The 20,277-nt window shown below is 44.7% G+C and overlaps 1 protein-coding gene across 1 annotated transcript; it reads left to right on the top strand.

Annotated features, from left to right (window-relative positions):
• The first annotated feature begins 4,938 nt into the window (after positions 1-4,938).
• On the top strand, positions 4,939-6,201 carry LOC126069900 (PC-esterase domain-containing protein 1B-like). The gene is given in 1 exon segment (XM_049873545.1): positions 4,939-6,201. A coding segment is annotated over 1 exon segment (1,263 nt).
• The last annotated feature ends 14,076 nt before the right edge of the window (positions 6,202-20,277 follow it).

The raw sequence follows: 20,277 nt of genomic DNA on the forward strand, positions 1-20,277 counted from the left end.
TAAGATCCTATGGGAATGAAGGAAGAAGCTGAAGCTACACTGCAGGTGTTGTTCAAAAACGTAGGAATTGACAGAATACCCATGGAGATGCTTCAACAAATGAATGTGGTACTGGAAGTGCTCACAGCAACCTGGTCAATCTACTGGAAGACATCCGTATTTGATACCATTCTAAAGAAAGGTGATCCAACAGAGTGCAGAAGTTATCAAACAATACCATTAATATCACATGCAGGTAAAATTTTGCTGAAGATAATTTAAAAATGATTGTAGCAGTATATCAATAGGGAACTTCCAAAAATTCAAGGTGGATTCAGAAGAGGACACAGAAAAAGTGTTATCATTGCTGATGTCAGATGGGTCATGGCTGAAAGCAGAGAATACAGGAAAGATATCTTCGTGTGTTTTATTGACTATGCAAAGGCATTCAATTTTGTGCATCATAACAAATGATGGATCACATTGTGAAGTATGGGGATTTTCGAACACTTAATTTTGCTGATATGGAACCTGTACATAGACCACAAATCAGTTGCTCAAGCAGAACAAGGGAATACTGTGTGCTTTAAAACCAGGAAATGTATGCATTGGGGTTGTAACCTTTCACCATACATACTCAATTTATATGCTGATCAAATAATGTGAGAAGCTGGAGTATCTAAAGAAAAATGTGCCATCAGGATTGCATAAGGACTCGTTAATAATCTGAGAGAGGCAGATGATACCGCCTTGCTTACTGAAGGCGAAGTGGGCTTGAAGCACTTACTGGTAAAGATCAAAGACTACAGCCTTCAGTATGAATTACACCGCAACATAGAGAAAAGAAAAATCCTTGCCACTGGGCCAACAAGCAACACCATGATAAATGGAGGAAAGGTGGAAGTTGTCAAGGATTTCATTTTACTTCAATACACCATCAGTGCCAGCAGTCAGTAAATCAAATGATGTGTTGCACAGGGCAAATCTTCTGCAAAAAGACTTCTTTTAAGTGTTGAGTAGCAAAGATGTTAGTTTTGGGACTAAAGTGCACCTGACCCAAGCCATGATGTTTTCAGTTGCCTCATAAGCATTCAAAAGCTGGACAATGAGTAAGGAAGTATGAAGAAGAACTGATGGCTTTGAGTTATGGTGTTGGAGAAGAATATTGAATATCCTATGAACTGCCAGAAGAACGAACAAATCTGTCTTAGGAGAAGTGCAGTCAGAGTGTTCCTTGGAAGCAAGGATGGAAAGACTTCACCTCACACACTTTGGATATGTTATCAGGAAGGAAGAACGTCATGGTTGGTAGAGGGTCAGCAAGAAAGAAGAAGGCCCTCAACCAGATGGATTAGCACAGTGTCTGCAAACAATGCATTCAAACATAGCAGCCATTGTGAGGATGGTGCAGGGACAGGCAGTGTCTCATTCTGCTGTACACAGAGTCACTATGAGTTAGAATGGACTAAATGGCACCAAACAACGACAATAACGAAGATGATAGTGTACATACATATCCTGTTATGTAATCTTCAATGAGTATTACAATCAGACAGCAGGAAAACTTATGCAAGGGAAAATAAGAGGCCAAAGTTCATACCAGCAGGAGCCTGCATTAATATCATAGCAAGAAACAGGCATGGTTATTGCAGCCAGGAAATTAGCATCTACATCCAGCTGAAGAGGAACTCAAGATATGCATACTTGGAAACTAAATCCACATCCCAATAGGAACCCTGGTGGCACAGTGTTTAAGAGTTACAGCTGCTAACCAGAAGGTCGGGAGTTCAAATCCACCAGACACTCCTTTGAAAACCATGTGGCAGTTCTACTCCTTCCTTATAGAGTTGCTGTGCATTAGAATCCACCCGATGGCAATGAGTAATGGGTAGTAGTAAATATGGTGTATTTATTACAGTCAAGAGGTTAGCATGCATGCTCAAAGAAACACATGATAGGGTTAAACAAGCTTTTAGACTAAGTATTTACCTAGAAAATAGTAATAATACTAACGTCAAGGTCATTACAGCCATAAAGTTAGCACTCATAGCCAGTGAAATAAGAGGTCAGCATTAATAAAACCTGGAACTCATCCATATCCTAACATAAAGTGGGGCACAATGTTGCAACCTCAATATACAAGGAGAAAGGAGATTAGGGTTCAAGGAATCATGAGCCTGAAATCATATTTTAGTAGGAGCTACATCATGCTTCTTAAAGCCAGGAAGCTACATTCACATACTATTTAAGAGAAGATCAGGGTTCACAAAGCCCTGGTCTGACTCAGATTGTGCTAAGAATTGTGTTACGGTTGCTATAAGCAGGTAAGTAGCAACCACGTTCATGGACAAAAACAGATTAGGGTTCATAAATCTAACAGCCTACATCCATATTCTAGTGAAAATAGCCCACGGTTCTCATGGCCAGGGAGCTAGAATCCATATCCTAAGAAATGTAAAGACAGAGTTTAAAGAATCCAAATCTGAGTAAAAACCTGAAACTGGATCTGAGTATTAAACAGGCCGTGGTTGTTGGAGTCAAGAAAGAAACTCATATGTTGGGAGACTGAAGGTCAGGGTTCACTGAGCAAGAAAAATGCATCCATAGCCAAGGGAAAAGGGGGCCAGAGTAAGTACAGCCAGAGAGGTAGTATTCATATTCATGATTAAAGATGTTCAGAGTCCATATGAAAGGAAATCTGCATTGATACCTACTTAAAAAAAAAGACACATGGCTTGTGAGGGTTGGAAATTAGCATCTATACTCAGAGAAACATGAAGGCAGGATTCATAGAGAAGAACCATCATGTATGTAGTAGTGAGAAAAAGGTCATTTTTAACAAAGCTAGAAAGGGAACATCCATAGCCTTAAAATAATATCTATGTCTTTACTAAGATATTGACATAATAGTAAGGATTATGCCATGGTTGTTACAAAAAGGAAGTTAGCAACTATATCCAAGAGGAAAAAGAATAACAAAAAAGATCAGGTTTCATAGAGCCAGGAGCTTGAACCATATTCTGGTAATGAAATAGTCAAAGGCAGTATGGTTAGAAAGCTAGCATCCTATTCAAGTAGACAAGAGGTCAGGGTTCATAGAGCTTGATACATGCACACATTTTTTAATAAGAAATATGACATGAGTATTACAGCCAGAATCTGCTAATAGAGAAGTTCATGATCCATAGAACCAAGAGGCTAAATCAACACGCTGTTAAGTTACAGGGCATGGTTGTTACAGACCCATGCCCTATACTGGCATCTATATTAAAGAGAGGGAAGGGAAGGGTTCTTTTATCGAAGTTGATATCGATATCCTGTTGAGAATTGGGCCTTGGATTTCAGCCAGAAATCTATCACCAGTATGCAAGGGATAAAGAAATCATGTTGCATCTTTGTAAGAATTAGGAATGGTGCTTTCAGCCAGGACGTCAACATTTATATTCAAGGGAGAGGAAGTCATTGTACGTGGAACAACTACTGACCAGTTGTCATCGTGTTGAATCTGACTCATAGCAACCCCAGATATTGCAGAGTAGTAATGTACTCCACAGGTTTTTTTGTTTTTTGTTTTTTAAGTCTGTGCTCTTTGGGAAGTAGATAGCCAGAATTTTCACTTGAGGGGCCTCTATGTGGACTCAAACTGTCAATGCTTCTGTTAGCAGTCATATGTTTAATGGTTTGGTCCACCCAGAAGATAGTGTCATAATTTAAGGAGGGAGGGTGTTAAGATTAATAGATCCAATGGCTGGCGGAGCCAGTGTGTAAAAGGGCCTAAGCATTTCTCAAAGCAACGATTGTTCTACCACCACATCAGTAGACAAGTGCAGCTCCGGGCTTTTATCAAGAGCTGGAGCTCTCTTTTTGCACAAGTCCACCTACAAAAGTGTAATAGCAGCCTAATTTGTAAGAGCCAGAAGTCGGATACTAAGCTTACCCTGCTTGAACCACACCAGAGGCCGTTTGTTAGTGCAAAAAGGTGGTGGACGGCAGGAGTTCTACACTGGACACCCCGGGGGGATCCCCAGACAGGCAGAATGACTGCCCAGAAGAAGGTGTCCAGGAAGGGTAAACCATCCACCCACTTTACATACCGTAGGGTTCCTTTGCATCTATTCTCCAAAGGGCAACGCTGGGTAAATGCAGAGGGGCTGTGTGGTGGCCAGGCCTCAGCTCAGGAGCACTGGGTGTGCAGATGGAAGGGTGAAGGATGGGCTCCTTGGGGACACCATCATGGCCCGTACCTTGTGGGTATGGCTTCTCACACCCCTGTTGTGACACTGTGTTAGAAGTGGTCTCCAGACTTTACCCTGGGACAAAGACAGTGATCGGTCATGGGATGTGTTCTTGTCATTTCTTAGACGGGCAGGGATACTCACAATGGGATTGGGAAGGAGAGACAAAATGAAAACAAAGATAAAATCATTGTGGAACTAAGATGAGTATGTTTTCCTGAGTATTCTCGCCAACGCTGCCTGGAAATCCTGGATGTGGATCCACCACCGACTGGGCCACGCCCTGGAAGTGGCTTGGTTCTCCCAGTGGACAGACCTTGTCCCAGTGCCTGGAGCACAGGTGGTGGCTGAGGAGGGAACAGCCTACATCCTTCCAGACCAACAGCATCAGTGTCAGCACCGCTGCCCTCCACCAGGGGGAGCCAAGCCGGGTACGGGGGCAGGGCCGTGGGTTCAGAGATCACACCGTGGGCCTAGGGATTGGCGAGACGGCTTTCAGGGCCCCGGACGCTGCCCCCTTTCTCCGCCCGGTCCAGGCCCAGGCCAGTCCAGCTGCATTAAACAGCCCCCCGTCTGCCCGCCCGGCCGCCCCGACAACCGCCAGCCAGCCAGCCAGCCAGCCTTCTCTCGGTCTCTGGCAGCAGCCGCTCAGCCCTCGGTCCAGAGCTCTTTCGGGACCCGCCCTGAGGGAAGGCAGGAGCTAGGCCACCTTCGCCCAGCCACCATGGTCCACCTGAGGGCGTCCGAAGTCCGGCAGCTGCTGCACAAGTTCGTGGTCGTCATGAGGGACTCCGTGCAGAGGGCCGTGTACAAGGACCTGGTGCTCCTGCTGCAGAAGGACTGCCTGCTCTCAAGCAGTCAGCTGAAGGCCAAGGGCGAGATGAGCTTCGAGCAGGACAGGCTGCTGCACGGCGGCTGGTGAGGCCGTATGCACAACGGGACCCACTACCGCGAAGTCCGCGAGTTCTGCTCCACACACCACCTTGTGCGCTTCTACTTCCTCACGCGCGCCTACTCCCGGTACGTGGAGAAAGTCCTGCTGGAGCTGCTGAGGGGCGAGCACGGCCCAGACGTGGTCATCATGAACTCCTGCCTCTGGGACCTGTCCAGGTATGGCCAGGATTCCATGTGGAGCTACAGGAGGAACCTGGAGACCCTGTTCTGGCGCCTTCGCCAGGTGCTGCCCGAGTCCTGCCTCGTGGTGTGGAACACTGCCATGCCCGTGGCTGAGACGGTCTCAGGGGGTTTCCTACCCCCTGAGGGCATGCCCCCGACCGCGTGCCTGCGGGATGATGTGGTGGAGGCCAACTTCTACAGCGCCGCTGAGGCCAGCAGGCTCGGCTTCGACGTGCTGGACTTGCATTTCCACTTCCGGCCCTCCTGGCAGCACCGGCAGCCAGATGGCGTGCACTGGAACCAACACGCTCACCGAAGGCTCTCGCAGCTGCTGCTGGCCCACCTGGCCGACGCCTGGGGCGTGGACCTGCCCTGCGATGACCCCGTGGGCAGGTGGATCTGGGAAGGCTCCGGGAGCCTTCTCAGAGCGCCAGGGAGCTACAGGCTGCTCCAGTGCCGCGGAGGGGAATCTGGTGAGGAGGCCCCGCCTTCACGCCCACCTAGGCCCGCACACCCAATCGCTCAGTTCCAGAGACCCCCTGTATCCCCGCCCCAGGTTCGCAGGCGCTGCCAGCCCGGCGGCCATGGCTCCACTTTGCCCTGGGACCAATCCCTGCAGCGCCAGCCATGCTCTGGCGACGCCTATGCGCAGCACACTAGATATGGCGAGGAAGCAAACCCGACCACTGGCCGGCAGCCCCGCCACGGCCGAATACATAGGGCCTCTGATTCTCACCAGCGCCGCGTGGTTCACCGGGCTTCTCCACCTTACCCCCCAGGTCCCCCTGCCGGGCCAGAGAGGCTCAGGGGCAGGGCCCGCAGCCCCGGACGTGACCAGGGGCAAGGATTCCGTAGCCACCCCTCCATGTAGGCCGTCCTCTCCCCCTTGGACCCTTCCTTGGGGGATGGCCTAGGCATGCAGGTGTGGAACACCTCCAGCCACCCCTCCACCCCTCTCAGCAGCGACAGGCCTTACAGGAGCAGATACCAGACGTACACCCCCACGGCTGTCTCCTCCTTGCCTTGATGTGCAAGCAAACTGCGAATTAAAAAAGTGCCTTCACAAACACAATGTCTGTCTCTGCGGAGTCTTTGTGGGGCTGCGCCCTGGCAGTGTGTCCATAATGGATCAGTGTAGCCTGTCACTCCCATTATGTTCTGGGTGCCTTTTGGGGCAAGGAGCAGAATGCCTTCTCGGGGGCTTCTGCTGCTTTCAGGGCCAAAGAGGCAATCAGGCGAAATCCATTCCTTCCAATTACCTGTAGTTTCTGTAGAAGAGTTACTTGTTCAGAAAAGCCCCGAGGTTGAGCTGCGCTTCACCACTTAGCAAGATCCAATGCTCAATTCGGTGAGCTGACGTTAAGTGCCTCTCAGGGCTGGTGAATAAACAAGCCTCCCAGACGGTTTTCTATACCCATAAGGTGAATTAATTTATTTGCACACACTTGGGAGACTGACAGCTTTTCTAGCGGCCAGGGGGTTTCGTTGGCAGAGGAACCAGCTTCTCTTTCCTCACTTGAGGAGCTTTTACTTAACGGACCAATGCGCCTTAAGGACAAACGGGGAGGGGAGGCCGCCAGGGAGGAGATGGGACTCAGAGTGATCTCAAGCATGCTAAGAACGAATGAGCAATTCCAGGGCTGGTTACGGAAAAGAAGAAATGACACATTTTGGGCTTGAAATGTTTTAAAATATTGTTAAAGGAAATATCAAAAGTTGGTTTAAGAACCCCCAAAACTGTTGGCCTGAGATCATGTTTAAACCTTAAACAAAAATATTCCCCAAAATCTTTAAACAAATAATAGCTTAACTAGTAAAGAATGTCTGCCTTGAGCATTGTGCTCTTTTAAAGAGCTCTCTATATGAGATCAAACTGACAACAGCAACTGTTGAAAGATGAGAGAGGAAGCTTAGGGGGCAGTGAGTCTGTGTTCATGGGGGAGGAACAACTCAGAAGAGGAGGGTGAGAGTGGCTGCACAACTTGAAGTACGTAAAAAACGTCACTGAATTGTGCTTGTAGAAACCGTTGAATTGGTCTATGTTTTTCTGTGTATATTCTCATTAACAACAAAAAAACTGTATTTAAAAAAGCAAACAAACAATAGTTAACTAGTAAAGACTGTCTGCCTTGAGCATTATGCTCTTTTAAGAACTGTCTAGATGGAGCCCTGGTAGCATGGAGGTTAAGTACTCAGCTGCTGGCCAAAAGGTCAGCAGTTTGAACCCACCAGCTGTTCCTTGGAAACCCTGTGGGGCAGTTCTACTCTGTCCTATAGCGTGGCTACGAGTTGGAATCAACCCAACAGCAACAGAGTTTTTTGTTTTTAATATGGGGTCACATTGACCACAGCAACTAGAAGGTTGGACAGGAAGCTTAGGGGGCAGTAAGTTTCTGTTAGTGGGGCGAGAACAACTCAGAAAAGGAGGGTGAGAATGGCTGCACCACTCAAAGAATGTCATCGATGTCACTGAATGGTATGTGCAGAAACTGGTGAATTGGTGGAAGTTCTTCTGTGTATATTCTCAACAACAGCAAAAGTAAAATAAACTATTTAAAAAAGAAAAGACAAGATGGCGTAAACAGTGTAATGTGTTCTGCTCTAAACCTGGGTCTCACCATCGACAAAGGAGATGAGACTGATATTTCATTTCATGCAATTTGAAAGTTGATAAGGCATAATTTTAAAATCAATGAGTGCAACAACAACATATAATTGAGCTCCTTCTGTCTATATAGCACTGTGCAAAACACAGGGAGGGTGCAGCTTATCCCCTGAAAGAGGAAGAACTGGGATGGCCCATGCTTTGTGCACTGAGACTTCCCTTACACGTATTATTTATTTGACAGCAACCATATTAGGAAGGTAATGTTGTTAAGAAGCTCTATTGCACAATCGGTAAGTGCTTGGCTGCTAAAGGAAAAGGTCAGCGGTTCGGAGCCACCTGCTGCTCTGCAAGAGAAAGATATGGCAGTCTGCTTCCGTCATGAGTACAGCCTAGGAAACCTCATGAGGCAGCTCTACTCCTCCCTATAGTTTCTATATGAGTCATGAGAACTATTCTTAGGTGCTGTGGAGTTAGCCTAGACTCATGGTGACCCAGTGCACAATGGAAAGAAACACTACCTGATCCTGTGCCATCCCAATGCTTGGTTGGTGTCATGATTAAATTATGTCCCCACAAAAATGTGTGTATCAGTTGGGCTGGGCCATGATTCCCAGTATTGTGTGATTTTCCTATGTGTTGTAAGTCCTGCATCTATGATGTTAATGAGGGAGGATGGGTGGTAGTTGTGTTAGTGAGGCAGGACTCAAACTACAACATCAGATTGTGTCTTGAGGCAAACTCTTGAGATATAAAAGAGAGAAGTGAGCAGACAGACAGGGGGACCACATACCACCAAGAAAGCAGTGCTGGGAGCAGTGCTGGATCCTTTGGACCCTGGGTCCCTGCGCCAAGAAGCTCGTAGTCTGGGGGAAGAGTGATGAGAAGGCCCACAGAGAGAGAAAGCTTTCCCCTGGAGCTGACACCGAGAATTTGGACTTTAAGCCTATATTACTGTGAAGAAATAAATTTCTCTTTGTTAAAGCCACCCCCTTGTGGCATTTCTGTTATAGGAGCACTAGATAACTAAGACAGGTGGAGATCAGACTGTTGTGATCTACAAGGTTCTCAATGGCTGATTTTCAGAATAGATTGCCAGGCGTTTCTTACTAGTCAGTCTTAGTCTGGAAGTTCCACTGAAGCCTGTTTAGCATCACAGCAGTATACAAGCTTCCACTGACAGACGGGTTGTGGGTGCACATGAGGTGCCTTGGCTGGGAATGGACCCCCGGTCTCTTGCCTGGAAGGTGAGGAGTCTACCGCTGACCCACCACTGCCCCCTTAAGGTCGGTTATAGAGACCCACTGTTAGAGAGAGGAGACAGCAAAAGGGGTGAAGGCCATAGTTACCAAATGGTAACAGAGTTGTGATGTGGGTTAGGCTTGCCTAACTCCAGAATCCACGTGCCTTGCACTATACCACACGCCTTCAAGGTAGACAGGAAAATACGTGTGTGTGCGTGTGTGAGCGTGTGTGTGTGCACACATATATGGTGGACATGTACACTGCATACACACACATACACACACACACAAATACCAAGCACAAGAGACGGGCTGCCAGCTGGGTGATGTCTTAGTCATCTAATGGTGCTGTAACAGAAACACCCCAAGTGGATGCTTTAACAAAGAGAAATTTATTTTCTCACACTCTAGTAGGCGAGAAGTCCAAATTCATGGTGCCAGCTCCAGGGCAAGGCTTTCTCTTCTTGCCTCTGGAGGAAGGTCCTTGTCATCAGTCTTCCCCTGGACTAGGAGCTTCTCCACGCAAGAACCCCCAGGTCCAGAGGACATGCTTTTCTCCTGGGATTTGCCTTCTCGGTGATATGAGGGCCTCACGTCTCTCTGCTTGTTTCTCCTTTTATGTCTCAAAAGAGATTGGCTCGAGACACAATCCAATCTTGGAGATTGAGTCCTGCCTCAGTATCGTAACTGTTGCCTATTCCACCTCATTAACATCACAGAGGTAGGATTTACAACAGAGAGGAAAATCACTTTAGATCGCAAAATGGTGGACAATGACACAACACTTGGAATCATGGCCCAGCCAAGTTGACACACATTTTGGGCGGACACGATTCAGTCCACAACAGGTGGGCTGTGGAGGTGTCGCTATTTGAACTGGCACTCAGTGAAAGATAGGGAGACATCAATACTGAGATGATTCCTTGTAACAGATGAAGAGTGGGGTATTAGGAACGTGAGCATTAAATAGCGGGGTGGGAAAACACAAAGCATATGGAAGGTTCTGGAAACCCGTCAGAGTGGCTGGATGCAAGATCTGTGTTGAGTGTAATCAGAGGTTAGGTTAGAGGCACACAGGGATATGAATGTTAAGAGTATAGCAAATTGGGTTTTAGATAAAGATAATATTGGGAGTAACTATCAAAAACACAGCTAAACGTTTCCTTAAGAACTTTAAGGAGTCCCAGGGTGGTATACATGGGTAACGCGCTTGGCTGCTAATCAAAAGTTTGAGGTTCCAGTCTGCCCAGAGAGAGGTACCTTGGAAGAAAGGCCTGGCAAAATACTTCCAATATCCAGGCATTTAAAAACTCTACGCAACACAGTTCTTCTTGGAGTTGACTCCATGGCCAAAAACAAAGAACCCTCTAAAGGAAACCCTGGTGGTGTAGTGTTTAAGAGCTATGCCCACTAACCAAAGGGTCAGCAGTTCGAATCCAACAGCTGCTCCTTGGAAACCCTATGGGGTAGTTTTACTCTGTCCTATAGGGTCGCTGTGAGTCAGAATCCACTCAATGGCAACAGGTTTTGGTTTTAGAGGGTAAATTTCAGTTTATAGAAAATTTTATTTTTTGTGTGAAAGCATTCACTACTAATGGTATAGGAATAAAAAAGTTCTGTTCTGAAAGTTTGAAATCTTTGAATCAGCAATTGAAAAAGTTTCATTTCAGATAATGGAGGAATTTTTATCTTACTTGATGAAAAATTCTTAGGAACACAAACATGAAGACTAAAATGATGAAAAATTCCTATTAAAATGCATTGAAAACAAGTCCAAAGTGGGGACAAACTAATTGTGGGAAGCATAAGGCTTATAAGCACCAAAAGAATGCATTTTCCCCACAGCCAAAGATGGGTTTTGGTCCCAGGAAAGATTCAAAGCTGGATAAGTACAGCCAATAATAACCTGGTATATGAGGCAGAATTGACTTGATGGCAACAGGCTTGGTTTTTTGGGTATATATGGGAGTCCCTGGGTGGTGCAAACAGTTAACATGCTTGGCTGCTAGCCTAAAGGTTGGAATTTCGAGTCCACCCACAGATGCCTTGGAAGAAAGGCCTGGAGATCTACTTGTGAAAAAATCAGCCACTGAAAACCCTATGGAGCACAGTTCTACCCAGACACACAAGGCTTAGAGTTGACGCCGTGGCAACTGTTTATTTTTTATAGTTGATATAGATGAAGACCCATGGGTTAAATATCAAAAGGTAATTCTGATCTTGTGACTCAACAAATAGTGTTCTTCATTTAAAACAAATGTACTAAGAACTTCTTTGGTTATTTAATTTTAAAATGAATGTGACCTCCAACAAAGAATGAAAAATCCCACTACCAGAATGCCACTGGAAAAATCAAATAACACAGAAAAAGTAAAGGGGTATACTATACCAAAAAAAAAAAAAAAAACCATTCCCTTGAGTTGATCCCAACTCAGAGTAATGCTATAGGTTAGAGTAGAACTGCCCCATAGTGGTTACAAGGAGCAGCTGGTGGATTCAAACTACCAACTTTTTGGTTGGCAGCCAAATGCTTAACCACTGCTCCATCAGCTCTAAAACAAAATTCTAGCAGAAATAAAAAGACCAGATTTACTGGCCTGACAGAGACTGGAGAAACCCATAGAGTATGGCCCGCAGACACCCATTCAGCTCAGTAATGAAATCACTCCTGAGGTTCACCCTTCAGCCAAAGAACGGACAGGCCCATAAAACAAGACAAGACTAAAGGGGCACACCAGCCCTGGGGCAAGGACTAGAAGGCAGGAGGGGACAGGAAAGCTGGCAATAGGGAACCCAAGGTGGAAAATGGGAGAGTGTTGACATGTCATGGGGTCGGTAAACAATGTCACAAAACAATACGTGTACTAAGTGTTTAATGAGAAGCTAGTTTGTTCTATAAACACTCATCTAAAAAAAAAGTACAGTAAAAAAAAGGAAAAAAGAACAAGTGTTTTTATTGGAGCCCACTTTTTCCAGTATCCCTTTTTGTATGGCGAATATATATGTGTTGTTATTGTTAGGCGCGGTCTAGTCCATGTTGACTCAGGGTGATCCCATGTGACAGAAGAACTGCCCTGTAGGGTTTTCTAGGCTGTGATCTTTACAGGAGCAGATCCCCAGATCTTTCTCCAGCAGAGCCACAGGATGGGTTCAAACCACCAACCTGTCACTTAGCAGTGGAGCACTTAACCATCGTGCCACCAGAGCTCTCTGAATATATACATACCTGTTGAGTCAGAATCCATTCTGCGGCAACGGGTTTGCTCTGGGTGGGTTATAAAAAGAATGAATTAGCAAAGGCAGAAATTAACATTATCTGACTTCTGAAATGATGTGCTCAAAATCATCTATGTAGTATCATTTCCAAAAAAGCTTAAATGGAATCTACTCATGAGAAAGCCATTAAACAAATTCAGGGTGAAGGGCACTCTATGTAATAGCCAGCATGAACTCTTTACACTTGTCAAATCTGTGAAACAAACAAACGCAAAAGGCAGAGGCACAGGTCCAGATTAAAAGAGAATAAAAAGATGGGACAACCAAAAGATGGGCAGAATCATTAATGGAGCCTGAGTTTATATAAACAATTATAAAGGGCAATTTTGACACAACGTTAAATTTTTAACATGGGATGGTACATCAAAGGACAATATTGTGTTAACTTTTAAATATCTTAGACATGACTGTGACAATTTTACTACGTTTATGTAGGAGAATGTCTTTGTTACGAGGAGACGCACCCTGAAGGATTTAGTATTTAACACGTCTTGGTGCATTTCTTTTAAATGATTCAAAAGTATGTATAAAACCCATTGCCATTGATTCTGTTCTGACTCCTAGCGAGCCTATAGGATAGAGCAGAACTGCTTGGTAGGATTCCCAAGGAGTGCCTGGTGGATTTGAACTGCCAACCTTTTGATTAGCAACCGTAGCTGTTAACCCCTACACTACCAGGTTTTCCTACACCACTGTATATATGTGTATGTATGTAGGTATATAGATTAGATAGATAGATAGATATGGATGATATAGATACAGATAAAATGGATAAAGACATAGACATATAGACATAGACATAGACACAGACACAGACACAGACACAAGACATAGACATAGACATAGATATACACACACACACACACACACACACACACATATATATATATATACACACACACGTCTTGGAATAGCATAGCCACAACGCTCCTTAGAAGAGAGCATGGTGCGACTTTGTCCCAACTACTTTGGACATGTTATCAGGAAGGACCAGACGCTGGAGAAGGACATCATGCTTGGTAAAGAAGAGGGACAGCAAAAAAGAGGGAGCCCTTCAATGAGATGGATTGACACAGTGGCTGCAACAACGGGCTCAAGCATAATGACAATTGTGAGGATGGCACAGGACCAGAAGGTGTTTCATTGTTCTACAGAGTGTCCCTTTGAGTTGGAATCAACTCTACAGCACCTAACAGGAACAACAACGAAATATATATGTATATATGATATATGTGCTCTGGTAGTGCAATAGTTAAGGCCTTGACTGCTAAGTGAAAGGTTAGCAGTCAGAACCCAAACAAGAGGCTCTGCGTGAGAAAGACCTGGCAATCTGCTGCTGTAAAGACTACAGCCTAGGACACCTTATGCGGCAGTTCTCCTAAGTCACAGGGGATTGCTATGAGTCAGAGGATCTGGACAGCGCTCACAACAACATCGTGTGTGTGTGTGTTTGTGCATGGGGAGAGAGAAGGAACACAAGTAACCTCCGTGTTGTTACTTGCTGACTAGTCAGCTCTGACTCACGACAACCCTATGCACACTGCCCGGCCCCGCACCATCTTCATGATTGTTGGTCGGCTTGAGTCCATTGCTGTGACCACTGTGTATTCTGGTCGGCTTCCAGCCCAAGGAGCTCATCATCCAGTACTGTATAGGACAGTGTGCTGTTGGGATCCACAGGGTTTTCACTGGCTGCCTTCAGAAGTAAATCGCCGGGTCTTTCTCCCTAGTCTTAGTCCAGCAGCTGCACTGAAACCTGTCCACCATGGGTGACCCTGCTGGTATTTGAAAGGCCCATGGGATTGCTCCTAGCTTCTCAGCAGCATACAAGGCACTATGGTTCAACAAACTAATAAAGGAGACCAAAAAAGGTAAAATATTAATAATTAGTGAATCTCCATGAAGGGTATACAGGTGTTCATGGTATTATTCTATTTTTCTCTAGGTTTGAATTTTTTTTTTTAATGGGCATTTGAGAAAGAAGTGAAACAGGCCTGACACTAAAGAAGGAAAATACAAGTAAAAGTGAGTTAGTACTTCCTGTAGCAACATTTCCCCATCCAGCCGTCAACTATCCCCTGTGTTTTGCTTATCCCATTTGGTCTCCTCGTTTTAATATCATTGAAATTTCTTTGAGAGACAACAACTCATTTTTTTTTTCCTATCTCGATGTGATATAGTTTTTAAACCTCTGACAGTGGCTTTCAGCCCAGGAAATAACTAAATTTATGCAGAGCCAACTCCTGTGAATGAGGTGGGCATCACAGTGAGACAGAATAGGAAGTGAGTTGCAATACCAGACAGAGCCCGTGAGTTCTGGTCTAACTCAGACAGCCACAATCATGGCGCCCCCACGTGTGTCAGAGCACAGCTGTGCTCCCTAGGGTGTTCAATGGCTGATTTTTCAGAAGTAGGTTGCCAGGCCTTTCTTCCAAGGAACCTCAGGGTAGATGCCAACCTCCTGAGCTGAGCTTGTTAATCGTTTGTACCACCTAGGGACTCCATACAGTTGATAGGCGTGACATATATTAGCAAAGTGGGAAATACTGTCTTTGTTAAAATCTAGACATTTTAAGGCTATAAGACTGATTATTTTTTGTAGGTTGTATATTATCTTTTCGAAACAATTTCTACCAAAGGAGCTTAAGAAGTAGTTTGAATGATGACATTAACATTGTGGAATAACACTTGGATTCTTAGGTTAGATCCATCAATTTAAAAGTGCTGTATTAACGAGTAAAGCAGGTAACAGGCATTTATGTAGGATTACATTTGAATGTTCATATGCAGTTAGGCACACAGTGATAAAAGCATCAAATATTCTAAAAGCTGCAAAAAAAAGGGGTATATGTTCACAAAAAGGAATAAGGTAAAATAAATGAGGACAAATTCTGATTCATCAGGTGTAAAATGAAAAGTGTAATTTCTAGCAGAAAGATGGAGGCAGATGATGGGATTTAAAATAGAAATTTGTCCATGGAAACTCTTGGTAAGAACTGGCAGGCTCACGTAAATGATGGGATTTAAAATAGAAGTTGGTCCATAGAAAATATTGGTGAGAACTGGCAGGCTCAACAATCAAGAACTTTGAAAGAAAAAAAAAATCACTTCTGCTGTTGTTAGGCGGCATCAAGTTGGTCCCGACTTACAGGAACTATAAATACCAAGGAGGAGAACTGCCCCATGGGGTTTCATAGGCTATAATCTTTGCAAGAGGAGATCACCAGATCTTTTCCCCCTTGATGGCACTGGGTGGATTCAAACTATTAACCTTTTGGTGAACAGCCAAACACTTAACTACTTGCACAAATACAACTGTCATCTTCATTGATGAGTTGCTTTTCCGAGAGTTATTTTGCTAGAATCACCATTAATACCTCTATCCGTGAGGCTCAGGAACTTAATGGATTAACTTTTATTTCCTTGAGATGTGAAAGACCAAACCAGACCCATCACCAGGGAGTAAATTCTGACTCACAGTGACTCTACAGGACAGAGTACAACTGCTCCATAGGGTTTCCAAGGCTGTCATCTTTACGGAAGCAGACTGCCACATTTTTCTTCCACGGAACAGCTGGTGGGTTCAGGCTGCCAAATGTTTGCTTAGCAACCAAGTGCTGAGCCACTGACCCACCAACCGTAATCCCTCTACATTGTCAATCACATCGTAATTTTCAAAACCACCCCCCCACCTTCACTCTTGTCAATATCTGTGAAGCTGTAAGAGCATATTTTGTTAAATTTCCCCTTCTGTAACATCTCGCTTCACCCAGATGCTGGTTCCTGGGTACGACATTCCCCAAGTTCTGACCCCCACGATCTGGTTTGGTGTTAACCAGTCCCCATGTCCAGAGAACTCGCCACAGCTCTGATGGCGACTTCCTTTAGTGAGAGGACGCTAACCACTGTGATGGCACGATGGATGGGAACCTGACCTTAATTCACTCTGTTGCATGAAAGCCTTCCACCCACCAAGCCCCTCTGGGTTGCTTGGCCTGGGGACTGCTGAAAGCCATGGCACTAAAACCAGACAAAAATCCAAACCAGTCACTGTCGGGCCCATTCCAACTCATGGCACCCCTGTGTGTGAGTAGAACGATGCTCCGTAGGGTTTTCAATGGCGGATTTTTTGGAAGTAAATAACCAGGCCTTTCTTCCGAGGTGCCCCTGGGTAGACTCGACCTCCAACCTTATGGATAGCAGCCCCAAACTTTTGAACCATTCAGGAACTCCTTATTCAAGTCAGCCCAAATCAAACAAACAAGCAAACAAACAAACAAACCCACAGTCATGGAGTCAATTCTGACTCATACTGATCCCATGGGGTTTCCAAGGCTGCAAATCTTTAAGGAAGCAGGCGGTCACATCTTTCTCTCATGGAGCCACTGATGGTTTTGAACCACAGACCTTTTGGTTAGCAGCTGAGCGCTTAGCCACTGTGCCACCAGGGCTTCAAAGTCAACAAAGAGTAATTTCTACTAAATAGAATACATCCTTGAAGGGGAAACCACACAGATGTCTATCGGTGGATAAATGGATAAACAAAATGTGGTCTAGCCATACAACAGAGTATTACCTGGCCATGAAAAGATCACAGTACTGAAACATACACAACGTAGAAGAACCTTGAAAACATAGTATTAACTGAAGGAAGGCAATCCCAGAATACCACACATGGTCTGTATCCATGCATGTGAAATGTCCAGAACAGGCAAATTTATAGAGACAGAAAGTAGTTTGTTATTGCTGGGTGCTGTGGAGTCAATTCTGACCCCAAGTGTTACACAGCAGAAGTGCCCCAGGGGGGTTCCCAGGCTGTAATCTTTATGGGAGCAGGTCACCAGGTCTTTATTCCTCAGAGTTGCTGTGCGGTTGGAACCTCCAACTTTTTGTTTAGCAGCTAAGGGCTTAAGCAGGACTCCCAGAAAAAAGATTAGTGTTTGCTTACTGTTGGAAGCTGGGAGACGTGGGGCGATAACTAAAGGTTAAAGAGGTATGGAGTTTCTTTTGGGGGTGATGAAAATATGCTGAAATTGATCGTGGTGATGGCTGAACTACTCTGACTATACTAAAAAGCACTGAAAAGCACACTTCAAATGGGTAAATTGTATGGCATGTGAATTATCACTCAACAAAGTGGGTGCCAAAAATAAAATCGCGTTGAAAGAAAGATTTGAGACAATACAGGTGGGACATGGAGAGTAGGAATTGGTGATGTTCCTTGTCCCTGAGTTTTTCTCTTCTTTTGTACCCAGGGACTTGGTGTGTTAACACACCTGCCAAGCACACACCTCCAAGGCTTATAAAAGGTGTTTTTGACATGGCACAAATGGACCTGGGGTAGTTCTGTGCTGACAACTGTCCCAAACAGAGCCAAACACTGCACTTTATTGTCTTGGAAACCCCAGAAGAGCCAGGGGCATTGCCGCCAGGGAAAGTTGCCAAGCAACTCCCTCCAACCCCTACTTGCCCCTAAAATGAAACCACCTTCAGAAACTCAATGTTGTTGTTGGGTGCTGAGGCCATTTTCAACTCAAAGCAACCCCATGCGACAGAGTAAAACTGCCCATAGGGTTTTCTTGGCTGTAATCTTCATGGGAGCACGTCACCAGGTCTTTATTCCACAGTGCTGCTGGCTGGGTTCAAACCAACAACCTTTTGATTAGCAGCCGAGGACTCAACCATTGCTCCGCCAGGGCTCCCAAACTCTATATATGAAATAGTAAATGCAGTATGTGATTTTTTTTTAACTTAAATTTGTAGCTGTTTCTTATAATGTCATAAAGCCTCTGAGTGGAGCAAACAGTGTTCAATTACTAACCAAAAGGTTGGTGGTTCAAGCCCACCCAGGGGTGATGAGGCCTGGGAGTCTACTTCCAAAATGTCACAGACGTTGGAAACCCTAGGGAGCTGTGCTCTGCACACATAGTGTCCTTGTGAGTTGGCATTGATGCGGCAGCCACTGGTTTGGGGTTTTTGGTTCTTTCAAGATCAATCCATAAAAAGCAATATGGCTGCTTTAATAAATATGAGAATTGGAAGTTGGAATACACGGGAGGCAGGTACAAACTCCTTTTAACCTCAGTATCCACATATTTGAATCAAAGGCTTTTAGGGTATTTGAAATATCTTCCTAAAGCAAGGCTTTCCAGGAAATACGTGGGAAGAAACCTATTCTAACTGACCTAATCATCACTTAACCCTGAATAACTGGCTTTCAGGCTCGCTGTCTGTAAAATGAGTCTGTTTCTGGTGTGTTGACCTGGTTTTTGAAACTCCAGTCCTAAATCTGAGTGTACATATTCATGTATGGATGGATGGAGGTATATGAGGAGCTCTGGTGACACAGTGGTTAAAGCACTGCTAACTGAAAAGTCAATACAAAACCACCAGCAGCTCAGCTGAAGAAAGACTACAGCCTTGGAAACCCTATAGGGAAGTTCTACTCTGTCCTGTAGGGACATTATAAATTGGAATCAACTTGACAGCCGCACATTGTGTTTTTTTTTTTTTGAATGTATATATATATATATACAGATATATATATATTTAAATATTATGTAGAAATAAATCTGTGTGTATACATATAAACTTCTCTCTGTGTGTGTGTGTACGTATAAACAAACAGAAAAAAGCCAAACCCATTGCCGTTAAGTCAATTCTCACTCATAAGGCAGAGCAGAACTGTCCCATAGGGTTTCCAAGGAGTGGCCAGTGGATTCGAAGTGCAGACCTTTTGGTTAGGAGCCAAGCATGTGCATATGCATATATACGGAGCCCTGGGTGGGGCCATGGTTAAGCATTCAGCTACTAACCAAAAGGTGGGCGGTTCACATCCACCAGCTACTCCTTGGAAGCCCTATGGGGCACTTCTACTCTGTCCCACAGGGCCACTGTGAGTTCGAACTGACACAATGGCACCTAACAACAACACATACATATACATAAATTGATTTGTATGTATACATACATACACAAAAAAGAAAAAAAAAACACTGGTGTTTAATCGATTCTAACTCATAGTGACTTCAGAGGGTTTCCAAGGATGTAAATCTTTACCGAAGCAGACTGCCATGCCTTTCTCCCAAGGAGCTGCTGGTGCTTTCAAACTACTGACCTTTCAGTTAGCAGTTGAGTGCTTTAACCACTGTGCCACCAGGGCTCCTTATACATATTCGTGTATATATATACATGTACATATAATATACATACACACAAATGTATACCCTGTTGTATCACCCAGGAATTCCACCTAAAACAACAAAAACAAAAACAGTTGCCAGTTGATTCTGACTCTTAGCAAGCCCATGTGTTGCAGAGTAGAGCTGCCCCACAGTGTTTTCTTGGCTGTAATCTTCTTGGAAGCAGAGTGCCCGGACTTTATTCCACAGCACTGCTGGGTGGGCTTGAACCACAAACCTTTAGGTTGTGCCAGAAGGAAACTTTAATCCAAACTTATACATAAAAAATTAACATAATTCTATTGTTATTTGATGAAAATTTTCTTTAGAAACAAAGAATTGCATTGATAAAAGCATCTTGAGAACGTAGGGTCTATTCTGATCATTGTTCTTCTGAGCAAGGTGGGAAGAGAAGGTGAGAGAATGTTCTGTCTACAACCACAGGAATACAGTGAGCAAGCGGCCCTCTCGGGTGGCCAGGGAGGCGGGGGCCACGGTTATATTTAAGTCTGTACAAGAACTGTCTCTTTTTTCCTTTTACAGACATTTACTTTCCTGTTTTCTCAAAAAGTCCCCTAGGTATGCCATTCCTAATGGCAACATTTTTATTTCACCTCTCAGGAACATGGCCTGTAACTGTG

This window comes from Elephas maximus, assembly GCF_024166365.1.
Source record: "Elephas maximus indicus isolate mEleMax1 chromosome Y unlocalized genomic scaffold, mEleMax1 primary haplotype SUPER_Y_unloc_1, whole genome shotgun sequence".
Classification (NCBI taxonomy): Eukaryota; Metazoa; Chordata; class Mammalia; order Proboscidea; family Elephantidae; genus Elephas; species Elephas maximus.